Genomic DNA, 23,379 nt, shown 5'->3' with positions numbered 1-23,379 from the left:
AAAGAAAAGTTATTTTTGTGTTTTCGTTAGAGAAAAAAGATCCAAGGAAGTACTGTTTTAATACGGTGATTTCTTTTTTTTTTTAATTGGTTTTGGCATCTTTAAACAGCTTGTTCAGTGATAACAACGCACTGGATACTGAAGTAAACTGCAGCTACGTTCCAGCATGAATGTGACAGCGCGCTTCGTTCAACCTTGACCTCTGTACACCAGAAGCATTTTAAAGTATATTTACGTAAATTTAAAGCAACATTGTCCGTGTTGATGATTACATATGATGTGTACTGGTTTGGTTATCAAACAAAGCCTTGCATGTTTTTTGCCCCGCCCCAAGTGTAAAACTAAAAATTCTCTGACAGCATATAGACAATCCGTGTTTTCCGCAGCAAACAGATTCCTATGGTCACTGTTCATGACGAGAAACCGAGTGCATCCTTTCGATATGTTTGATTGGTCTCGCAGCAGTATGGGTGAAAATAGCCTGAATGGCCTTGCCCTGCTAGATGTCCACAGAGACATGTCCCAGGAGAAAGCGTTACAATGTTTCGATAGATCAGGCCCTAGGAGGATTGGCAAACTCTATTTAAAGTAAAGCCTTCTAAATCAGTGTTTTTAATCGTGGCATCATACAGTCTCAGCAGTCCGATCAGTCTTAGTACTAGTATCAGCAATCTTACCAGTCCAGCAGTGGCAGCACCAGTCTTACCAGTCCCAGCAGTGGCAGCACCAGTCTTACCAGTCCAGCAGTGGCAGCACCAGTCTTACCAGTCCAAGCAGTGGCAGCACCAGTCTTACTAGTCCCAGCAGTGTCAGTACCAGTCTTACCAGTTCCAGTTGTAGCATCAGTATCATCAGTCTCAGCGTTAATTTCAGTAGCAGTGAACCAAGCGCATGTCTCAATGAAGGTATAAACCGATCTACTTATTCATATTTCTAAGTTCTATTATTCTTGTCCTTTCAATATTTCACATATTTCTAACAGTGTGAATAGAGTCATTTTAGGTTGGTGTTGTTTTTGCTGTGAGATTTGTTTAAAAAAATATGTGTCATGAATTTTCAAACATCATCCAAGGTGGGTCATTGGGTAAAAAGAGTTAGCGACTTACATTGCTTTGCAGTTTGCATTAATAGTCTCCAGGCTTCATGAACAGGATATGCAGGTTTTTTTTAGACAAAAGTTAGATTTTTGCCTCAGTAAAAATCTATTCCTAGTCATGCCCCTGTGTGTGTGTGTGTGTGTGTGTATGTGTGTGTGTGTGTATATATATATATATATATATATATATATATATATATATATATATATATATATATATATATATATATATAGTAACACAGCAGGGAGGGGGTTAATATCCTCCCTGCATAAAACATGTGCGTATGCACATTTTGTTTAATTATTTTATTGTTAATTATCCCAGCACCTGGAAGTAATTGTAAATTAGAACCAGGTGCAGGATATTTAAGAGGTGCAGTCAGTCTGCACTGGGCGGCTGAGTAGAAGGAAGCAGGAGGTGTACCCTGCTGTCAAGCTGTCACCGAGAGGTACTGTGTGTTACTTTTGTGTAGATAAAGAAAACTGTGTGTTTTGTTTTCAGCCGGTAAACAGCTTAGCTGTCCGGCTTATATAGAGTAGGTTCCTGCTCATGTTTAGTTAGGGCTCGTAAGAGCTAGGTGTTTGTTTTCATTTTCGTTTTGTTTTTGTTTTTATAAATAGCGCATCAGCACTTTAAACCAGTAATCTTGTGTCTGGGTCTGTATTTTAAAGAGCTAAACGAACCTGAGCCGCAAGGCTCCTTTACAATATACAGATATAGAGATAAAGAATGATATTTATCAAGAATGACGCAAAATTGCAGGTGCAGAAGAGGCCCCACATTCTTTAAAAAAAAAATTTTCTAAATCATTTTTCACCAAACAGTTTTGCTGAGATATAGTTTGAATGCAAGTGCTGGTGTGATCACTGAACAGCTATGTCCAAATCTTAATACCAGCAAGGATGTTTACTTAAAAGCAATCCAAACATTACATGGAAGTAGGCCTGGTCTTCTCAAGTGAAAACATTTCCCTAAATTGGGAATGATGGTTAGCTTAGTATCATAGCTTCTAGCTCTTGGTATGTCTCTATGTATATTAGTCACCAATGCGCTTGGTGCTTTTCCAAAACTCACAGTGAAATAAACTTGTCTGCTTACCCTGTACAGCTGGAGCAATGGAGTTCACAACTGTGAAAGTGGAGCTGACATTGGAACAGATACCGGTGGTGTAATGCAGACTTCCACATCGATAGGCGTATAGCGGCCCACAGGCCTAAAATAACAATCACAGCAGAGATTTGTCATATAGTAGATAATACAGTTCTGCAGTGAGCTGTACACCAAAGCATAGGTAGAATAGAAATACACATTTGAGAGAGCCAGCAGGTCAGCTGCATAGATAGAAGAGATATACACATTTGAGAGAGCCAGCAGGTCAGCTGCATAGATAGAAGAGATATGCACATTTGAGAGAGCCAGCAGGTCAGCTGCATAGATAGAAGAGATATACACATTTGAGAGAGCCAGCAGGTCAGCTGCATAGATAGAAGAGATATACACATTTGAGAGAGCCAGCAGGTCAGCTGCATAGATAGGAGAGATATACACATTTGAGAGAGCCAGCAGGTCAGCTGCATGGATAGAAGAGATATACACATTTGAGAGAACAAGCAGGTCAATTGCGTTCTGTAGCACTGTGGTCATATTCACTTCTTAATACTTGACGTGTCAATTCAACTTGCCATGCGACAGTGACCGACTTCACAAAGGTGCAACTAGGACTACTAATGTAATGAGCAAACATTAAATATGACCAAAAAAAATAATAATAACATGAACATAGTCAAAAAAGTTAAGTTGTTCACCAGGTAGAGCTTTTACTTGCTAGCTTTTGAGGTGCATTTGGCACTGCCCCCCCCCCCATTAAAACTGGAGTCACTACGAGCAACTAAACAGTGAGAAACAGATTCCATGAGTCTGCTTTGAGATGAAGAAGACTCCTCACATGACCGTACAACACTGATGAGGCTGCTGATTTACTGACTTCATCACAAGAACTGGAAGCTCTGTCATTGGGCACCTGTTTCGTTCACTGATGAATCAAGATTTCATTGCTCTACTAATAAGAACATAAGAACATAAGAAAGTTTACAAATGAGAGGAGGCCATTCGGCCCATCTTGCTTGTTTGGTTGTTAGTAGCTTATTGATCCTAGAGTCAGCTTCAACAACATTACTGGGGAGTTGGTTCCAGACCCTCACAATTCTCTGTGTAAAAAAGTGCCTCCTATTTTCTGTTCTGAATGTCTATTTATCTAATCTCCATTTGTGACCCCTGGTCCTTGTTTCTTTATTCAGGTTGAAAAAGTCCCTTGAGTCGACATTGTCAATACCTTTTAAAATTTTGAATGCTTGAATCAGGTCGCCGCGTAGTCTTCTTTGTTCAAGACTGAATAGATTCAATTCTTTAAGACTGTCTGCATATTATATGTATTTTAAACCCAGAATAATTCTGGTCGCTCTTCCTTGCACTCTTTCTAGAGCAGCAATATCCTTTTTGTACTTCCCTTGATTTAAATCAACACTTTTCACTATATATCCGAGCATCTTGTTGGCCTTTTTTATAGCTTCCCCACATTGTCTAGATGAAGACATTTCTGAGTCAAGAAGACTCCCAGGTATTTTTCATAGATTCTTTCTTCAATTTCAGTATCTCTCATATGCTATTTATAATGCACATTTTTATTGCCTGCATGCAGTACCTTACACTTTTCTCCATTAAATGTAATTTGCCATGTGTCTGCCCAGTTCTGAATGCTGAATGACCTTTGCTGCTGCAACAGTGTTTGCCACTCCTCCTATTTCTGTGTCGTCTGCAAATTTAACAAGTTTGCTTACTATACCAGAATCTACGGTCGTTGTGTTGAGTATGGAGCATGGGAAGAATGATTTGCTCAGTTCTGCATTGTTGAACATGACCGTTTTGGAGGGTGTGGGGAGGCATCTCCACAGATCTTATCGTGCTCCCAAGGATGGCATTTACAGCTCTGTGGATCACAGACACAGTCTGCAGTAAGACTGTTTGCTGGTTGAACTGGCCCTGAGATGTTTGTCTGTGATGCTACACACATAATACAATGCATATATCTGTTCATTTCAGTGTGTAAAGAATGGTACATTGAAGTACTCAGATTCCATTCCTGTGGATAATTGTGTTTTGGAAGAATGTGCTCCTTTAAATTGTATTGAGTTGTGTATCTGGCTTGCCTGGGCTGCTTGGCTCCCTCGGTCCCAGCAGAAGTTTTGTGTTTTGCATTGCATCCAAGAACAAGCCAAATCAAATCAGCCCATGGGTGTTTACAAATCTTTTAGCAAGATCTAATTCAGGGAACTAACTATGTACTGAAAGCGCTGAAGCAGACACTCACTTTGAGGAAGGCTGGGGAATCAATCATCACTGGATATTGCTGTCAGGTCTGAAATTCTGCAACTGAACATGACATTTCAACTCTACACATTGACTGAAGAAACATGAATTATTTCAAGTCTAGAAGCAGAACTTTATTTTTGTACAGACAAGCAGTGAAGTGTTTAACTCTGCTGTGTCTTCAGTACCAGGGACATTAATATAAATGATCCTGTGTTATTTAGGCACTGAGTGATCCTGTGCTGTGTACAGTGGTGCATTAAATTTGTGTGAGGGATCCCCCCATACATAATCAAGTCACTATTGGCTTAAGGGATGCCTGTGTCAGTTATAAGCCTCTAAATAACAATTGTAAAAAAAACCTCAGAAAATCATAAAAAACAGTATTATTCCCAGGTTGAACAGTTCATTTTGAAACTCCAAAGAAGCACAAACTATATACAGTCAGTTTTATTCAATTTCCACAATTTATTTACATGTTGTTTGCCAGGAATACAAGCCTGCGTCGACCTGCTCTGGATCCAAAGCGGCACGTTTTTTGTTTACATCGAATACACAGAGGGCGTGTACTTACAAAACATTTTCAAAACTGATTCGCTGGTAGTCAGGATTAGACCAGCAAATCAGATGCTAGTTAACACTTCGGCAGGAAATGCATAATGACATTGTAATTATGTGTAAGCATACATGTATGTACTAAGTAACTACTATGTAAATACACAGTAATTAGAGGTACTTAATTTAAAGTGTTACCAGTCAGTGTGGTAAACTGTCCCAATATTTGTTGCATAACAGTGATCCCCTCTCTACACGCATGTATTTATCATTTTAACTTGGCTGGAGAGCCTACTATAGAACTGAAAAGAAGAAACAAGAGAGGAGGGCATGTTCAGGAACATGGACTGTTACTAGCACAAGAACAAAGCTGATGAAAGCTTTAGCTTTGCCAAGTACATACTTTCATTTCATTTTGTCAAATTAACTGCAGGTTCATAAAAGCTGAAAAACTTTGTACTCTTTTGTGTGGTTTATATATATATATATATATAATGTACAAAACACCACAATTACATTTTTGAAAGTTAGAGTCTAATGGAATATGTGCGTAGTAAAAGATTTTTTGAAGAAAATTAGAGGGAACCTGAGCAATTGCGGCACAAAAGCATGTTTTGAATTATCATTTCCAACTTCATTTTGACTCAGCCTTTGACCAGAAGACAAAAATAAATTGAAAAGTCATTAAAGTGTGAACATGCATTTTCCAAATGTATTCTTACCAGAAAACCTCCATTCGGGTTAGTTACTAAAGTGGTTCCAAGTGTCATGTTTTCCTTGACTTCAGTAATATTCGGTATTGTTGTGTTTTCTAAAGAAACAAAACCAAATAAATACAAGTTACCTCCAAGATGTTGTAAAATAGGAACAGCAAGGCTCATTCCCTTGTGTATACACTTTAATTCAGTATGTGTAGCTATATTAAAGAGAATGCCATAGAATGAAATCTGGCTGAGCTACTGGGGACTGTGAAAGGGCAGTCATTAAGAAACAACATGCTGTTCAAGGACATATATTTCAACTCACTCACTTCTTCATCACAAACATCAGATATACCCAATACAAAAAGAAGCCCTTTCCCTGTGCAGTGTGCTTCCTCCTCATCATTTCCTGTACTCGTTATCAAACTCTATCCAATCGTCTAGCTGCAATCAGACCTTGTGATCTTCAGCACAGGAAGTAAATAAAAAGAACAAAGTAACGTGTATATATATATATATATATATATATATATATATATATATATATATATATATATATATATATATATATATATATATATATATGCTTTCTTTTTTTAATTGAAGTGTTTTGGGATCCTTTGTGATGAAAGGCATTATAGAAATGTAAATTATATTGTATTTTATTGTATTGTATCTGTAGCTCTTCTTTTGAAAAATGTATATGTCTTGAATTAAAGTGAAATAAAACAAATAAAGAAAAAAGTTTTACAACAAAAGGTAACCTGAGAAAAGGTTGCTTACATTAATAAGAAGTTAGAACAAGATTTTAAAAGGATGGTGATCAACAAATCTACAGTACACAATGGTAATTATGGAAAGTGGAAATTTCCCAGCAAATATTGTGTCCAACATGTGCGACAGCACAGCAGTCAGTGCTACTGTGACATTGTTATACAGGGTCAAGCAATGTGCGACAGCACAGCAATCAGTGCTACTGTGACATTGTTACACAGGGTCAAGCAATGTGCGACAGTGCAGCAATCAGTGCTACTGTGACATTGTTACACAGGGTCAAGCAATGTGCGACAGTGCAGCAATCAGTGCTACTGTGACATTGTTATACAGGGTCAAGCAATGTGCGACAGCGCAGCAATCAGTGCTACTGTGACATTGTTATACAGGGTCAAGCAATGTGCGACAGCACAGCAATCAGTGCTACTGTGACATTGTTACACAGGGTCAAGCAATGTGCGACAGCGCAGCAATCAGTGCTACTGTGACATTGTTATACAGGGTCAAGCAATGTGTGACGGCACAGCAATCAGTGCTACTGTGACATTGTTATACAGGGTCAAGCAATATGTGACGGCACAGCAATCAGTGCTACTGTGACATTGTTATACGGGGTCAAGCAATGTGTGACGGCACAGCAATCAGTGCTACTGTGACGTTGTTATACAGGGTCAAGCAATGTGCGACAGCGCAGCAATCAGTGCTACTGTGACATTGTTATATGGGGTCAAGCAATGTGTGACGGCACAGCAATCAGTGCTACTGTGACATTGTGATACAGGGTCAAGCAATGTGTGACGGCACAGCAATCAGTGATACTGTGACATTGTTATATGGGGTCAAACCCATACCCAGAACATGACTGATACATTAAAAGAAAGCAGAATTAATTGATGAACAAATGAGCTGTTGTTACTTACCAGGCAGCTCGAGTTTGATGCAGCCTGATTGTCTGCCTTTGCCTACAGGGCATTTATACACATCCCCAGTTCTTTTCACAGGCTGCCCCACCAAGGGAGACCCAATTAGGACCCTGAAACAAGAGGCCATAATATCTTACATACAAAGAGACATGTATTCATGCAGGACTGATCTCCCAATATCTTACATACAAAGAGACATGTATTAATGCAGGACTGATCTCCCAATATCTTACATACAAAGAGACATGTATTCATGCAGGGCTGATCCCCCAATATCTTACATACAAAGAGACATGTATTAATGCAGGACTGATCCCCCAATATCTTACTTACAAAGAGACATGTATTAATACAGGACTGATCTCCCAATATCTTACATACAAAGAGACATGTATTCATGCAGGGCTGATCCCCCAATATCTTACATACAAAGAGTCATGTATTAATGCAGGACTGATCCCCCAATATCTTACTTACAAAGAGACATGTATTAATGCAGGATTGATCGCTGTAGAGAACTTTCACAAGAGTGCTATCAACATACATCTCCCCACAATAGCTCAACATGACCATGACATGTATCAACAGTATTACACAACAGTATAGAATCAGAATTACTGCAGCAATGACATGTTTTATCACAGTTTGCAAAGCAATTCTCCAGATGAATGCAAAAAAGTGAATGTGCATCTCTCCAGAATGTGATCTACTCAATAATGTACTGGTCTGCTGAATAGTGTTGATACCAAGTTTCATGACAAGTGGATAAGCGATTCTCCAGGTATGTGCAACACTGTGAAGTGTGACCTGCGTGCTGCCATGTCAGGAACTGACAAGCCAAGTGTAAATACTGTGGCATAGTGATGCACTTTAATTGACTTAGCGATATGAAAAAAAAGCTTGATTTTTCAAATACTGATTCCCTTGTGAAAATAATTGATCTCGACTCCATTGGACAATATGAAAATTGGCCTTGTTGAAATCTTCAAGCTACAATATTATCACAACTTGTTAAAGCAAAGGCTATTAAATTGCCACCATGTAAACAGCTATAGTAATGAGCATTCCTTTTCTGTAATGAGCCCTGTTCATTAAATGAAACACAAAAAGGGAACGACTGAAAATGCACGCACTTTGGCAACTCTCAATAGCATTTCAGTCAGGACAGTCTTGCATTAAATAACCATCTTTATTATAATACAAAATCTTACAGATTTCCAAAAACACTGAACCCAAACAATGGGTGAATACAAATAAAAATAGTTGGAGCACAGCCTCATCTTTCAGAGCATGCCGGTGCCGCCTGCTAAAAATCAAACAATAAAATAATAAATCTATGCGACGTGTTCATCCTGGTGAACAAAAAATATTAGGCAGAAGAGCATTGCATACTCCCCCTGTGACAGAGAAAGAATGAATCTTGGTTATAAATCTCCCTCCCGACCTGTGAGGTTGCTGTATAAAGGAAACAGAGTGCCCCGGACTGGATGGTCAGACAATTCATTTCAAGGATTAGGTGGAAGTTGGCCATCCAGAAAGGGGGTGGAGCTACGGTACACCAAGTCATCGCTCCAGAGGGAAAGCGTTGTGGCAACCGCGGATTGGAGGAGAAACGGTTACACTCGCTAACCAAGGGGATGTGACTGATGGTACAAAAGGGGACGTGGCTAGGTGATTTGTTCTTTTTTGTTATGGTTAAGCTGAATCGAGAAAGGAGTACTATGAGTTAGCGTGAGTGTTTTGTTTGTTATTCGTGTCTAAAATCTACTTGTTTATTCCTATTAGACACCTAACACAATTCGGAGCTGTCGCTAAAAGCTAGCACTAAACCCGGACAACACTTCATAACTATGCACGAATAAATTGTATTTCACCACAAGCACTTTAGCACTCACTCTGGACTGGTGATCATGTGTGTCTTTGTGTGTGTTCTACTGTGTTTATTCTTTGGAACTGTTTATCATTATTTCGCGACTGCAACCCATTGTTTAGAGACAGTGCAATACACATTGCTGTGCATTGCCTGGGTCACCAGGTCACCAGATTATAAATAAGCATATTGTTTGGACCGTGAACTTTGTTGTCTGTCTTCTGTTTTGTAATCACATCACCACTACAGAAGTGGTATATATCATCGGAACCGCATGGCCCGACGTGGTTTATACCGCTTATAACATGGCTGACTGTCATTTGTGGGAAGATAAATTATTAAAACAATTAAAACACACTTAAATTAAGACAAAGCCAGAAACTTTTATTGAGTATACATCTGCAGTGTAATATAGTGCCAAATTTAATTTAATTTAATTTATTATTCGCTTATTAAAAATACATTGCACGCGTTAGTTTATTGTGAATTTCTGCATCGAAAGTGCCATCTCACTAGAAACTGGAGGTCTGAATAGAAGCTGTGATGATGGGCAGAGTTTCAAAGGACACTAATGAAATAAGGAGAGCAGCTGCGATGGAGACTGAAGCCGGATCTTGAGGTGAGTTTGTGAACTCGTTATATGCGAGGCACACATATTCTAGTACGTTTTCATCCTTTTGGATCTCAAAATATGTTTTTGTTAGTTGTCAGACACCCTCGCATCCAACTCGTGCCAGATTAAGTTGATGATTAAACCAGACTTTACGCACCAATCCGATTGCAGTGTCAGGGGACAGTACCTCAGTTTCCCGCAGACGCTTAAAATCCAGGCCGGTAATTTGGGGGGTGGTGTCTGGCCTTGTCGTTAGCTGCTTTTCTAAGAGTTTTCCTGACTGACAGGAATACATTATTGCTGGTTTTAAACTCGCTGTCAGCAAATATGTTAAAACTTCTACTGTTAAAATATGTATTTACTCCAGCTCAGTACAAAAACTACTAATAAAAGGTGCCACACAGGACGAGCGCTAGCCTTATAAATGAGGTGGCCCGCTCCAGGAACCGGCTACACCACGTAACCCTTGCTATACATTACTTGGGATCACTATCCCCTAAACTAACCTACTTATTAACTGGTATTCATATGACAACTCCTGCTACTTCATACGGCCTTGGCTGGGCATTGCCTGGGCATTGCCTTCACAAGCACCGCTTGCAGTTTCAAGGCTGCGTAGTTGTAGTTCCTGCAGAGCGGACTCTCTCCTCCTAAGTATACGCAGCTCCCCTCTGTAGCATGGCGTTGCAGTCGCCCAGAGCGATCCCACTGGATGTTTTTATGCTGACGGACACTCAGTCGAGACCTGCCCACCTGCTGATTGAGGACCAGCACAGCCAATCACTCGCTGCCCTTCCCCTCAACCAAGCCTAGCAGGCAGCAAGTCTCAATCGAGCGCCCGTCTGTAAACAATAATTTAATCACACATAACAACTCCAAAAACCATACAAAACAAACCTGTTTCCCCATATTAATTACCAACACCAATTTCCCCATGTGCAAGTCAGTTGCCCTGTCACACCATAATAAACAAACACACTTGCACTTTCTTTTTTAACAATTCATGCCATCAATTTGTCAGCATTTCATTCACAAGAAGAGGATCCAAATGACCTGAAGCCTGACCATTACAGTGTAAAAAAGGTGGATTCTCAATGAACAGTGGTTGTGGTGCTGTTCTAGCCGTGGCAGTGCTTTTCAGTCGTGGTACAGCGAGTGGCTAGCTTCAGCAGAGGTGCAGCAGTGTAGTTTATAGAACTGAATTCAGAGTTATTTTTTATAATTCCTCGAATGCTGGTGCAGTGTTTGAAAGTGTGTGCACCTGGAATGAATCTACCCCTTGTGGAGTTTCGCTAAGGTGCCTTCCTGTAACTCAAGCTCTACTTTCTCTCTGCCCACAATGTCCAGGTTATGTTCTTAAGGGAGGGATTAGGATGGTTCCTCGCTCTTAACCCTTTGCGGTCCTATGTCGGACCAGGTCTGACATTACAATTTTCCCTTTCTGGTCCGATGTCGGACCCTGTCCGACATCATCAAAAAGACGTAAAACACAGGTCTCTAGTCGTTTTTTCTCTGGAAAAAGCCAAGAAAACCATTCAATGGCCGAGTGAGACCGATAGGAGGCAAGAGAAGCCGAAAAAAAGGGGTGGATCTGAGCAATACACATAGCCCCGGCACCACAGAGATAACATGGCCATAAACAAACAAGATAGCTGCTTCTGCATCCAGCGTTCAAAGAATATCACAGACATTTGCAGAGCTTTTTGAGATGTTATAGTAATAAAATAATGACTTGGATCGCATTATTGAGGAGTTTGGTCATAAAACGAGTGATCAGGAGATGATTTATCAGTATGCATGACTATGAAGAGGGGGTGGGGCGGGGCAGGAGATGCAGTACTGAGTGTCCTGTTGATATGCAGTGCCTTTTAAACCTGTTTTACTGTGAAAAAAATAGCACGTCTAAAATAAACTGTGCGTGTGAAAATAAATTGGACCTGACACGCCTGAGACTCGCTGAATAAATGGACCACTAAGGGTTAAAGGTAGAGATATTATTTCAATATTGGTTTCATTACAGCATCAAGTTCATTTTGTGTTGTAGTGACCAAACTGTATTCTGTCACATTATTAAAAACTCAAATACAGGGCAGGATTCAGAACACAGCAAACAACACTGTAAAGCACGAGTAAAAACCTACTCTACTTACCATTTCCCTTCTTCATTTTCAAACTGCTGCACACTGTAACCAAACATGTCTTCCACTGAACCACTAAACGTCATGGCATTTTTCTCATCCACATTGAAAGATAAAACAAGTTGAAACAAAACTGGGGGAGATAAGAAAGAAAGCAATGTTAAGCACATTTATATCCAATTACAGATAATTAGATAGAAATATTATGCATGCCTCACACATTCTTCTCTCCTTGAAAGGTAAAGAAAGACATGCAGTAGAAGACAAGTCAATAATATGCTCTCGCTACAGGGCTAATGAAAGCTCACATTGTAGTTACATAGAAAAGAACTACAGGGCTAATGAAAGCTCACATTGTAGTCACATGTTTTTAAGGACAGAAATAAACTGAGATGCCAACGTTTTAAATATTTATTACTGAAGCTGCATTTCTTTAGCTATTTCTTTTGCCTTTTTTCATAAAAGTTGACCCCTTCAATGCATATTATACTTTAGTTATGTTCACATACATGTTTCATAGAATACACATTAGTATTTTGTCTTTTGATTTAGGTACCTTTCAGTATCCGCCAAAAAACATTACACTTTAATACAGAAGCATTTTTACTGTATATTATGGCAAACCTTCTTTCATCTTAACACAAGGAAACACTGGAAAGTGATCTTTGGTATTCACGCTTTCTCATAACAGATCTTTTCATTATAAAATATTTGAAGCATTCTTTAGAGAGGTCTCAGGACACTCTTCAGTGTCTTGGACAAGTTTCCCTTTCCATGAATGACCATGTAACAATGAGCCTAGACTGTATTGCACTGTACTTGTTCATAAGCAAAGCAACTCTCGGAATTGAATAGCTTCTTTCAGTAACCCTAATAAAACACAGCCATGCAGCTGCATTAACATACTGCAATATGTTATTTAAACTTGCTTCAGAAATGTTGTGAGAAACATCTCTATCTTTACAAAGATGCAATGTGTTTATCTGGGACAATAACTTCATTGATTATTGTTCTATGTCCCACATTGTTGTTTAGAGTTACAATTCCAGGACACTGTGTGCTAGTATTTAACCTGGGAGCTCGATTCTCCACATGGATGTGTAGATGTGCACTGCTTGGACTCTTTACTGGGATCTGTACCTAATATTGCTTTGGGTTTACAAGGTGCTGGAAGGTGTCACTTATTAATATTGGTGCACAGAGTTCGGCAGAGAATTGTGATGATGACTGCATAGGGACTATAATGCAGGGTTTCAATTCATTCTCAATGAAGAATATTCAGCGGCACTTTACATTGTGTCTCTAATTACTGTATATTTATATAGTAGTTACTTAGTAAATACATGTGTACTTACAATGTTATTATGCATAGTTACAACACACTTAATGTCTACGTTGTTTTGCATGATATAACCCTAATTGTAATCCTAACTCTAACCCAACAACGTAATAATAATAATAATAATAATAATAATAATAATAATAATAATAATATTAATAATAATAATAATAATAATAATGTTGCACTTTAAAATACTTAAATAAGTTAATAAAAAGGATCAATGAAGGAATTTGTAAAGAAACACTAAATGTATAACAATAAAATAATTTTGTTGAAAATAGCAATTCAACTATACTACTATTGTCAAGCTGTCTGCTGACAGCTGGAGATGTACCGGGATTCAAATCAGACTACTACTACTACTGGTACCACGAAGAAAAAAATAATAATACTACGAGTACAACTGTACAAATACTAATATATGATAACAGTGAAACTGTTGGATATATAGGGCTGTTCAATAACTCTGATCTGTAGATTTTACAAGTCCAACATTTATTTTACAACGGAGCTGCTGGACGTCAGGGTGGTAACCCTTTATCAATACAAGACCTGTTTTGTAATGGGACAGCCCATCTCTAGTATTTCCAATAGGAATGCATGGGTGGGGTCATGTATTTATTTCCAGTGTTTTGGGCGTCTGGTGTGGATTGACATTCGGCGACTTCACTCGCATCGCTCATGTCCAGTGTGAATGCAGCTTTACTTAGTTTACAAATGTGTTAGAGCAGCCACGGATAGGTGTTACTTTATTGCTATAAATGTGTTAGAGCAGCCACGGATAGGTGTTACTTTATTGCTATAAATGTGTTAGATCAGCCACGGATAGGTGTTACTTTATTGCTATAAATGTGTTAGAGCAGCCACGGACAGGTGTTACTTTATTGCTATAAATGTGTTAGAGCAGCCACGGACAGGTGTTACTTTATTGCTATAAATGTGTTAGAGCAGCCACGGACAGGTGTTACTTTATTGCTATAAATGTGTTAGAGCAGCCACGGATAGGTGTTACTTTATTGCTATAAATGTGTTAGAGCAGCCACGGACAGGTGTTACTTTATTGCTATAAATGTGTTAGTGGTGCACATTTACATGATTTCCTGTAGACAGGAAAGTGGTATTATCTGCATAACAAGATGAGCTTGTGATTCTCCACAGTCTTAGCTAATTAAACAGATCTCGCTCCTTCATGGGTTGTACCTGCTAGCATCTCATTCAGCAAGGCCCAATAACTTCAGAACTGAACATCATCTCATTCAGCATAGCCCAATAACTTCAGAACTGAACATCATCTCATTCAGCATAGCCTAATAACTTCAGAACTGAACATCATCTCATTCAGCAAGGCCCAATAACTTCAGAACTGAACATCATCTCATTCAGCATAGCCTAATAACTTCAGAACTGAACATCATCTCATTCAGCAAGGCCCAATAACTTCAGAACTGAACATCATCTCATTCAGCAAGGCCCAATAACTTCAGAACTGAACATCATCTCATTCAGCAAGGCCCAATAACTTCAGAACTGAACATCATCTCATTCAGCAAGGCCCAATAACTTCAGAATTGATCATCATCTCATTCAGCATAGCCCAATGACTTCAAAACTGAACATCATCTCATTCAGCATGGCCAAATAACTTCAGAACTGAACATCATCTCATTCAGCAAGGCTCAATAACTTAATCAGTCCAGATAGATTCAGCAAAGCCCAATAACTCCAGAACTGAACATCATCTCTTCAAAAAAAACCCTGATACTTTGAGTTTTTTACCAGTTGGCTTTTCTCCTATTTTTCAGAACACATCTACATGAATTCTCGTTCTTAACCACACATACATTTAAAACCTCACTCTCGTGTTGCTGTTGTTTCTAAATTCTATCCATATGGAACTTGCTGGAACATTGAAAACACATCCTGGAAAACGTCTTTCAGTGCTTGAGAAGAGTGCTAAAGGTCTTCCCTAAAGGACAATGGGAGATCTACGAAGTTATGGTACTACATACTGGATAACAGTTACTGGAGTAGTTTTGTTAACTACATGTCCTGGGGCATATTTCACCATTTTTCTTAGTTTTCTTTATTGTTTGCAAAACCCAGTTCTGAGCAAAACAAATCATGTCAGTATTTGTATTTTCATGGAAACACGTGACAAAGTCAGTCAGTTTAGTTCCTACAGCTGTCTGTAGAAAGAAGAGCTTGGGCACAAACCACTAGTTTGATAAGTAGACTATACTGCAATGTGACTAGCAGTGTGCTGTATTGCATTGCAGTTTAGTAAGTAGACTACACTTCCTGCCTCTGTAAGAGGGCATTATCAGAGCAGCGGGGCCTCCTGCTTCACAGATGAAGATTTATGTTTCAGTTTAAAATGTTAGGAGCTTGTGCAAAAGATACATTCAATGTTTACTTGACACTTCCTTCCCCTTGGCTCCTGCTATGCAGGTTCTGTTGTTAATGCATTTCCGTTGTATTGCTAGTACTTTGTAGGACTGCGTAGAGGAAATAACAGAAACGTAATGGGTTCTAATTTTACAGCTGCTCTTTTCAATGTAGGTTCAATTTTAAAAAGGTTGAAGGAGTATTTATTTCCAATCAGAGATCGCTGGTAATGGTTGGGACCTGGTTAAGCTGTGGCCTCCTCATGTTCCTTCCGCACTAACATGGGTTTGAACCCAGGTCTCTAGAGGAGAAAAGCTAATGATTTTCACAACATATCTGAACCTTTTTACAATTTTAACTTCATGTTTATTTGCACTCACATCGCCATTTATTTTTTATTTTATGTATTTATTTGATTGTTTATTTAAGCAGGAAATGTACCCATTGAGACCGGGGCCTCATTTTACAAGGGGAAAAAACAATAAAAAGACAATTACAAGCAACAAAATAAAAAGGTGTGTGGTTCAAAAGTAATCCACAGCATACAGAGATCAAAGAACAGAATAAATAGGACATTGTTAATGTGGACTGAAGGAGACGCATTGGCAGGAGGTTCTAAGCAATTCCCAAATACAATCTTTTAAATCAGAGAAAGAAAAATGATCAAATTCCATCTTCATACTATGATGGAAACAATTAGGGAGTTGATATGCAAAAGATCATTCTCCCAAACGTGTTCGAACCCTTGGAACAAACAAATTAACAGAAAAAAAGTAAAAATAATAATAATCTTTTCTTCAGATATGTTGCAAGGCCTGTTCTTGTCAGCTACATCACATGGTGTAGCCCTGAGTACTTAGGAAAGTTATCTGTAATGCAGTCTGCTGCATATGTTGAAAATCATTTTTTATATTATAGAGGAGTGAATGGAAACAACCCTATAAGGCTGGAGTACTGCAGCATTGGTGTTTCATAATGATACCCGAATAGGCAAACCGCTAGCATGAACACTATTCATATTGCCATGGAATGAGACTGTCTGTATTTAGACTAGTCTGAGTAAAGTGCACATGTTTATGTTTACAGCATGACGTGAAAGTCACAGTCTAAATATCCCTGCTAATCAACCTCAATTTACTGCAGAACTAATAGAGAACTAACACATCTCTTCACTGAACTTGTCCCAATAACTATAAGTATGATTTATTATACAGGTGCAAGTACAATTATACCCTTATTGATAAAGCGCTACTAATCCCTTCATTAATCTTGTGTGGCTACAATATTATAGATCATGACCATTTTCCAAGCCACTAGTCAAGATAATCATTGTATTTGTGTATTAAATGTAAGTCATTAAAAAGTAAAACTTGTTATGTTTTTGAACCCGATGTTCAGAAATGCTTACCAGTTTTAAAAATGTGTTAACCAAAAAACAGTAAAAAAAAAAACCAACAACAAAACAAAACAGAATCCCAATCTATGAGAGAGATTTAGAATGTAATATTACATTTATATGCTGCTGTCATGCTATATTCCTTAAAAAATCCGAAGATGTTTTTTTTATAAAATAAGCTGCCACATGTTCTTTTACATTCATACAGTGTAACTCCTGCTCGTTCCACACTGGCTGATTTGAGCCACATAAGAACATGTGACTCTCAAACTGAAAACACCTGCAGGGCATCCCAGATAGGAATTTACAAGCCTTGATTAAAACCACAACAGCTGTGTGGAAGTACATTGGAGGCAGTAGCAGAGAAGCTATCCTGTACAGATTCTCATTTCAGCATTTCAACTCTCCTCTACCCTTTGACAGACAAACAGAATACAAGGTTTAACATAAGAATATTAATGCTTGTGGGTTCACAGAACCAATTAAAAAAAATGTTGATTTATATAAAATAGATCTTAGCAGCTTTTCCTCAGAACCAAAACTTGAAGCAAGACATTTGGGGGTACTTTTTGATCCTGTTCTATCATTTGAGAGGCTAATTTATGCCTTTGTTTCATCGAGAATCGACTATTGTAATGCACTTTTTTTTCTGGAATTCCAAAGTATTTGGTATCTCGCTTGCAGCTTATTCAGAATTTGCTGCTGCAAGAATTCTAACTAAAACCAGAAAAGGAGAACATATTATTTCTGTCTTGGTCTCCTTACACTGGCTTCCTGTGCAGTTTCATTGATTTTAAGGTTTTATTTTTAACTTATAAAGCCCTTAATGGATTAGCCCCAGTTATTTACAAGAGCTGTTGATCCCATACATTCCTAAACAGAATCTTAGATCTCAGGATGCAGGGCTCTTGGTTATTCCAAGAGTAAATACTAATAATATGGGAGGAAGGGACTTTTCTTATAAGGCTCCTACATTATGGAACTCTCTGCCTTTTTTTGTCAGAGAAGCTAGGAGTCTTGCTGTTTTAAGTCAAGGTTGAAGACCTATTTATATAACAAGCCTTTTTTATTATAGTCTTTCTATTACTGATAGCCATTATTACTGTTTAAGGTGCTATATAAATTAAATAAATCAATAAAAATATAAATAGTATTTCAGGTACCAGGAGGACTGGGCTGAAGCAGGTGTTGGTTTGGATGTGGTTTTGTTTGCAATCCCCGTATGGGCTGAGTAGCTCCTTTCTGGCAGCGATTGTAAAGTCAGCTCTGGGTCGCAGGGGTGTCATGTCTAATAAAGACAGACTAACCCTAATGCTATCTGTGAGAGATTGAGTCATTTCATCCCCCGCCTGCTCTTTGGCCCGCTACATGTAAACTTAATCGGACCAAACCACAAGAGTGGTATGTGGCAGTAACATAGATACATAAATAAATAAATAGAAAATATATCAAATATCATACTGTTCTCATTGTCAGTTCTCCTGATAAAATCTGAGTTTAGCTCCCCGATAATGAAGGTCACAAGCTTGTGTCACATGTTGGAATGGGATCCAATGTAGCAGGACTGATTTGAATATTTTTTATTGCAAAGACGCCCATTTTTCATGATGAAAGTATTTTTCATTTGTTATTAATGACAGAATTTAATGTAACATCCTTATGTAAAAACAATTGCGTCCCAGCTAAAGAAAAATGCAATACCAAGAGAAGCGAGTGAGTATGAAGATATAGATGGGTAACACTTTACATGAAGTGTTTCTAATTACTGTGTATTTATATAGTATGTATTTATTTATTGCATTTATACAGCGCTTTGTATACAAAAGTATCACAAAGCACTGTACAGTACATAGCAGAAAAAAAAGAACAAACCACAATACATTTCTATAGCAAGTCACACATATAACTGCCACCACTTAAATAACATATTTAAATAACAGTATACACATAATAATAATACAAAAGCAGCAATTTTAAAGTTACATTAAAACCCACTAAGATAAGAAAGCCATTTTATAAAAGTGTGTTTTTAGTCTTGACTTGAAAACTGTAACGGTCCCAGCTTCCCTGACTAACGAAGGCAGAGCATTCCATAATTTAGGAGCGCTACAAGAAAAATCCCTACCTCCCGTGTTGCTTTTGTTGACCCTAGGAATAACCAGCAGCCCCCCATCCTGTGATCTCAGAGTGTGGTGTGGAAAATACGGGGTCAGTAACTCCTGCAAATAACTAGGTGCTAATCCATTCAGGGCCTTGTAAATTAACAGCAAAATCTTAAAATAAATTCTATACTGCACAGGGAGCCAATGTAAAGAGGCCAAAACAGGGGTAATATGTTCACTTTTCCTGGTTTTAGTCAGAATGTTAGCGGTGGTATTCTGAACAAACTGCAAGCAGGATACCACACATTTTGGGATACCAAAAAAATTGCATTACAATAATCAATTCTAGATGAAACAAAGGCATGCGTTAGACTCTCGGCATCAGATACGGAAATAATTGGTCTAAGTTTGGCTATATTTCTCAAATGGTAAAAAGATACTTTAGTAACTTCCCTAATATGAGTCTCAAATGATAGATCAGGATCAAAGATGACCCCCAAACTCTTAATTTCTAGTTTAAGTTTTGATGAGAGGCTGCATGTGTCAAACTCGTGTAATCCCACATTTCCTTTTAGTTGGTTCTGTGATCCCACCAGCATAACCTCTGTTTTACCTGAATTCAACATTAAAACATTCTGTGACATCCAGTGCTTGATGTCTGTAAGGTAAGTAGCTAATAACACCCAGGCACAATGTCTGCGGATAATGTCACCTAATGGTAGCATATATAATGAAAACAACAAGGGATCTAGAATGGAGCCCTGTGGAACACCACAGACAACTTCCGATAATGCTGATTTTACCTCCCCAATAGATAATGAATACATGTGTACTTACACATAATTGCAATGTTATTATGCATAGTTACAATGTACTTGATGTGTAATTTTTTGCATGATATAACTTAACCCTAACCCTAACTCTAAACCTAACCCTAACCACAATAACCCTAACCTCTTTCTGATACAATTGTGTACTTACATATACTGTAGTACGTAGTTCATTGTAACTATGCATAGTTGTAGACTGGGAGTAACCAGCAGAAGGAGCTACCCCCTTTATATGGGAAGTGTTATCTGGGGGTTTGTTGTAACATTGTAAGTATGTGTAAGTGCAGATGTATTTACTATGTAGCTGCTATGTAAATACACAGTAATTCGAGCCTCTTGATGTAACGTGTTATCCATCGCTGCTACAATGTGCAGCGCTATAATAAAAGCAGCTCTGGCATCCTGCATCTGAAGCCAGCAGCTGAACTGGCAGGCTTTGTCAGTAGCTGTCACCGAGGAGTTAAACAGGACAGGAGGCCGAGCTTGGAATTGAAAGCTGGACTCTAAACCACAATACAAGGCAAACATGATAACAGCAAGACTACTGTGTGGTGCCAAAGGGGTTCATTGTGAAATATGAAATGCCTCCAGTTAGTGTGCCCCTCGACCCACAACATCTACAAGATACACCAACTACCATGCCTGGATGTGCTGTATTGTCTGCATTATTACAATGTACTGTATATTCAGAAGGCTGCCCAGCTAGAAAGACAAGTCATTTATCAACAGCAATGCACTGCTAGAAGTAACACAAACATTCAAAATGAACTTGATTTTTGACCAAAACAATTACAAAGATATTTTCAGCATCGCCTTTAATGTATCATTTATAGTGTGTTTTACTTCATTCTGAGGTTATTAAATTCACCAGATTTATTTTAAGTGCTAGTATTTAAAAACAAATGTACCTAGAGCTACAGTTATTTTAATTCATGCATTTTTCAAAGTCAATAATTTACATTGTTTGTGGGAGATTCCATATACAGTATCATAACGCACTGCAAAAAAAAAAAAAAAGTTTGTAGTCTTAAATTAGAATTTTCATTGAAATTGTTATTTATTCTTCTGTCATTTGTTTCTTAAAAAAAGGCTATAATCAGCCATACAACTGACTTGTCCAGCCATTCCTGTACACTTACTGTACTGCAGTGGCACTTAGTCAATCAGAAAAAGCAAACAGAAAACTCAAAGTTTTAAAGACACATTTAACCTGCTCTGCAGAGACTTTTCAAGGATACTCGTATTACAACACACTGGAACTGCTGGAGAATGCCCTACATGTACTGTTGAATGTAATGGCTGCACTGCTTAACTGATTCCAATATGAATTGTGAAACTCTAATACATCAATCTTTTACGATGACAACCAGGTGATACACTTATGTGTTAAACTGAAACTTAATTAAACACTTTCGTCACTGCCCGTCTTTCTAATAAAAAGGCTGCCAGCCCAGATCTCACAAGTCATTAAGGAAACAGGATTGCCCTTACCTTGCAGCATACATATGCTAACATGCTCCACTCTGAGAAACATGCTGAGCTCCATGAGAACGGGACCCATATGCTTCTTCTGTTCTTTCAGGCTGAGGCTCGCGGTTGAACTAAACTCTCATAAATATCTCCAGAGGCACTGGCGTGCTTGAACTATGGGAATTCAGCAGGCATTTCCTGTTGTACTTGTCTTAAACACATCTGCATCCACAATATCCTAATTTCCAACTAGTACTGCCCTAACTTTTCAAATCCTTCTTTTCAGCACCATTAAATTAGCAGCAGTTAAAGACAATACCCTCAGCACAGGACGGCATCTCTTTGGCTCTAGTTTAGACACAGCCCTCGCAGGAACAAAGTGTTGATTTTACTCAGAGGAGCTTGTGGACGTCAAGTAGGAGTGGACAAAAAACATAAAAAGCATGCAAGCCAGTAACTGCTGCTCTTATATGGTAATGCCTTTACTCTTGTTTAATGGAAGCACACAGACGAATAACTGGGTTAAAGTGCTACACTGTGTTGAACCAGCTCCAGGAAAGCCTAACACAAGGGCTTTTGAAGAACTGCAGTATTGACAACATACTGTACTTGTTCACATACTGGTGCTACATTCAATATTTCACATGAGTATCATGCACAGGGTTTTTGGAGTACCTTATTCATTAAAGTGCATTGAGTCATGCTCCAGGTGGTTAGGTGGGTAATTACACAGTAATCAATGAGATACATGGGTAACACTTTACATGAAGTGCCTCTTATTACTGTGTATTTACATCGTGTAATTACTGAGTAAATACACGTGTACTCACACACAATGTTAGAGTGCATACTTACAATGTACTTAATGTGTACATTTTTAATGATAATAAAAATGTTGAATGCACAAAACCATGAAGCATTTATCTGTTTGAAATGCCCACCTGTTCCTGATTATTGTGTACATGCATTCCGGTTTCATTGTATAGAACAATCAGATCAATAAACAATCTAACACTACTTTTTGAATTAATTTGTATGGTGTATTCTGCTAATGTTTTTTTTCAGGTATTGAGCTATGGGTGACTTGTGTATTATAAATACAGCAATGTGTTACATGTGGTCTATTCCACTGTGACAGGTCTAAATACCAGTGGGCAGTCCATATTATGAATCCCTCATATAAATACAGTGGTAAGAGGTTCAGTGCAATAGCAGGTTTACTAGTTAAGAGAGGATGAGGACCCCTGGCTGTTTTATTAGAATATTGAAACAGGATGAGATTGAGTTTTACAGATTGCTTTAATGGTGCTGTTTGAAAAATGTCTTGGGAATGCTGGACCTGTCTGATTACATGCTTGTTTCTTTGGTGATGGCATGCATAGCATGGCCAGTCAGGGTTCGATTTACTATAGCATGTCTCAAGGGTTTAAACCCTTTACTTATGAAGCACAGTCAGACATCTATTAAACATTATTTCCTGATTGCACCCCAGAGAGGAACGCACCACATGTCTACGTAACATGTGGTTCTTTTGAAACTGCACGTTTGAGACCTGCATAGCAAGTGAGATTTAGGGAATGATTTTGTTAGCTACAATGACTTTAAGTGTACAATAGAATCAACTAACCAGAAGATATTCAACACAATAAAAGGGGGAGTGATAATAATATTGCTATTGCCAATATGAGGCAATACATGGCATTGTAAAACCTTGGTAGCGGCTGAATCATAGTCCCAGGCTCATATTTGGACCATTCACCACTATTACCCGGCAGCCTTTCTTTTTACAAATGTTAAATAGTCTGACTATTTTCTGT

The 23,379-nt window shown here is 38.4% G+C and overlaps 1 protein-coding gene across 2 annotated transcripts in view; it reads right to left on the bottom strand.

Moving 5' to 3' along the window:
* The window catches only part of LOC131701523 (integrin alpha-1-like), a 54,348-nt gene extending 32,345 nt beyond the window's left edge, over positions 1–22,003 (bottom strand). The window contains exons 1-5 of one of the 2 annotated variants that reach the window (XM_059000053.1): positions 21,584–22,003; positions 12,050–12,170; positions 7,414–7,526; positions 5,741–5,829; positions 2,196–2,310 (exon numbers count right to left, since the gene is read on the bottom strand). In XM_059000053.1, the coding sequence (XP_058856036.1) occupies positions 2,196–2,310; positions 5,741–5,829; positions 7,414–7,526; positions 12,050–12,170; positions 21,584–21,653 (508 nt within the window). In that variant the 5' untranslated portion in view covers positions 21,654–22,003. The remainder of the gene's footprint in view (positions 1–2,195; positions 2,311–5,740; positions 5,830–7,413; positions 7,527–12,049; positions 12,171–21,583) is intronic. The other variant, XM_059000115.1, reaches the window with a different exon arrangement.
* Positions 22,004–23,379: the final 1,376 nt, after the last annotated feature.

The sequence above is a fragment of the Acipenser ruthenus genome, chromosome 1, assembly GCF_902713425.1.
Source record: "Acipenser ruthenus chromosome 1, fAciRut3.2 maternal haplotype, whole genome shotgun sequence".
In the NCBI taxonomy this organism is placed as follows: domain Eukaryota; kingdom Metazoa; phylum Chordata; class Actinopteri; order Acipenseriformes; family Acipenseridae; genus Acipenser; species Acipenser ruthenus.
The sequence above is the reverse complement of the archived record's forward strand: the minus strand, read 5'-3'. Positions and strand labels throughout refer to the sequence as shown.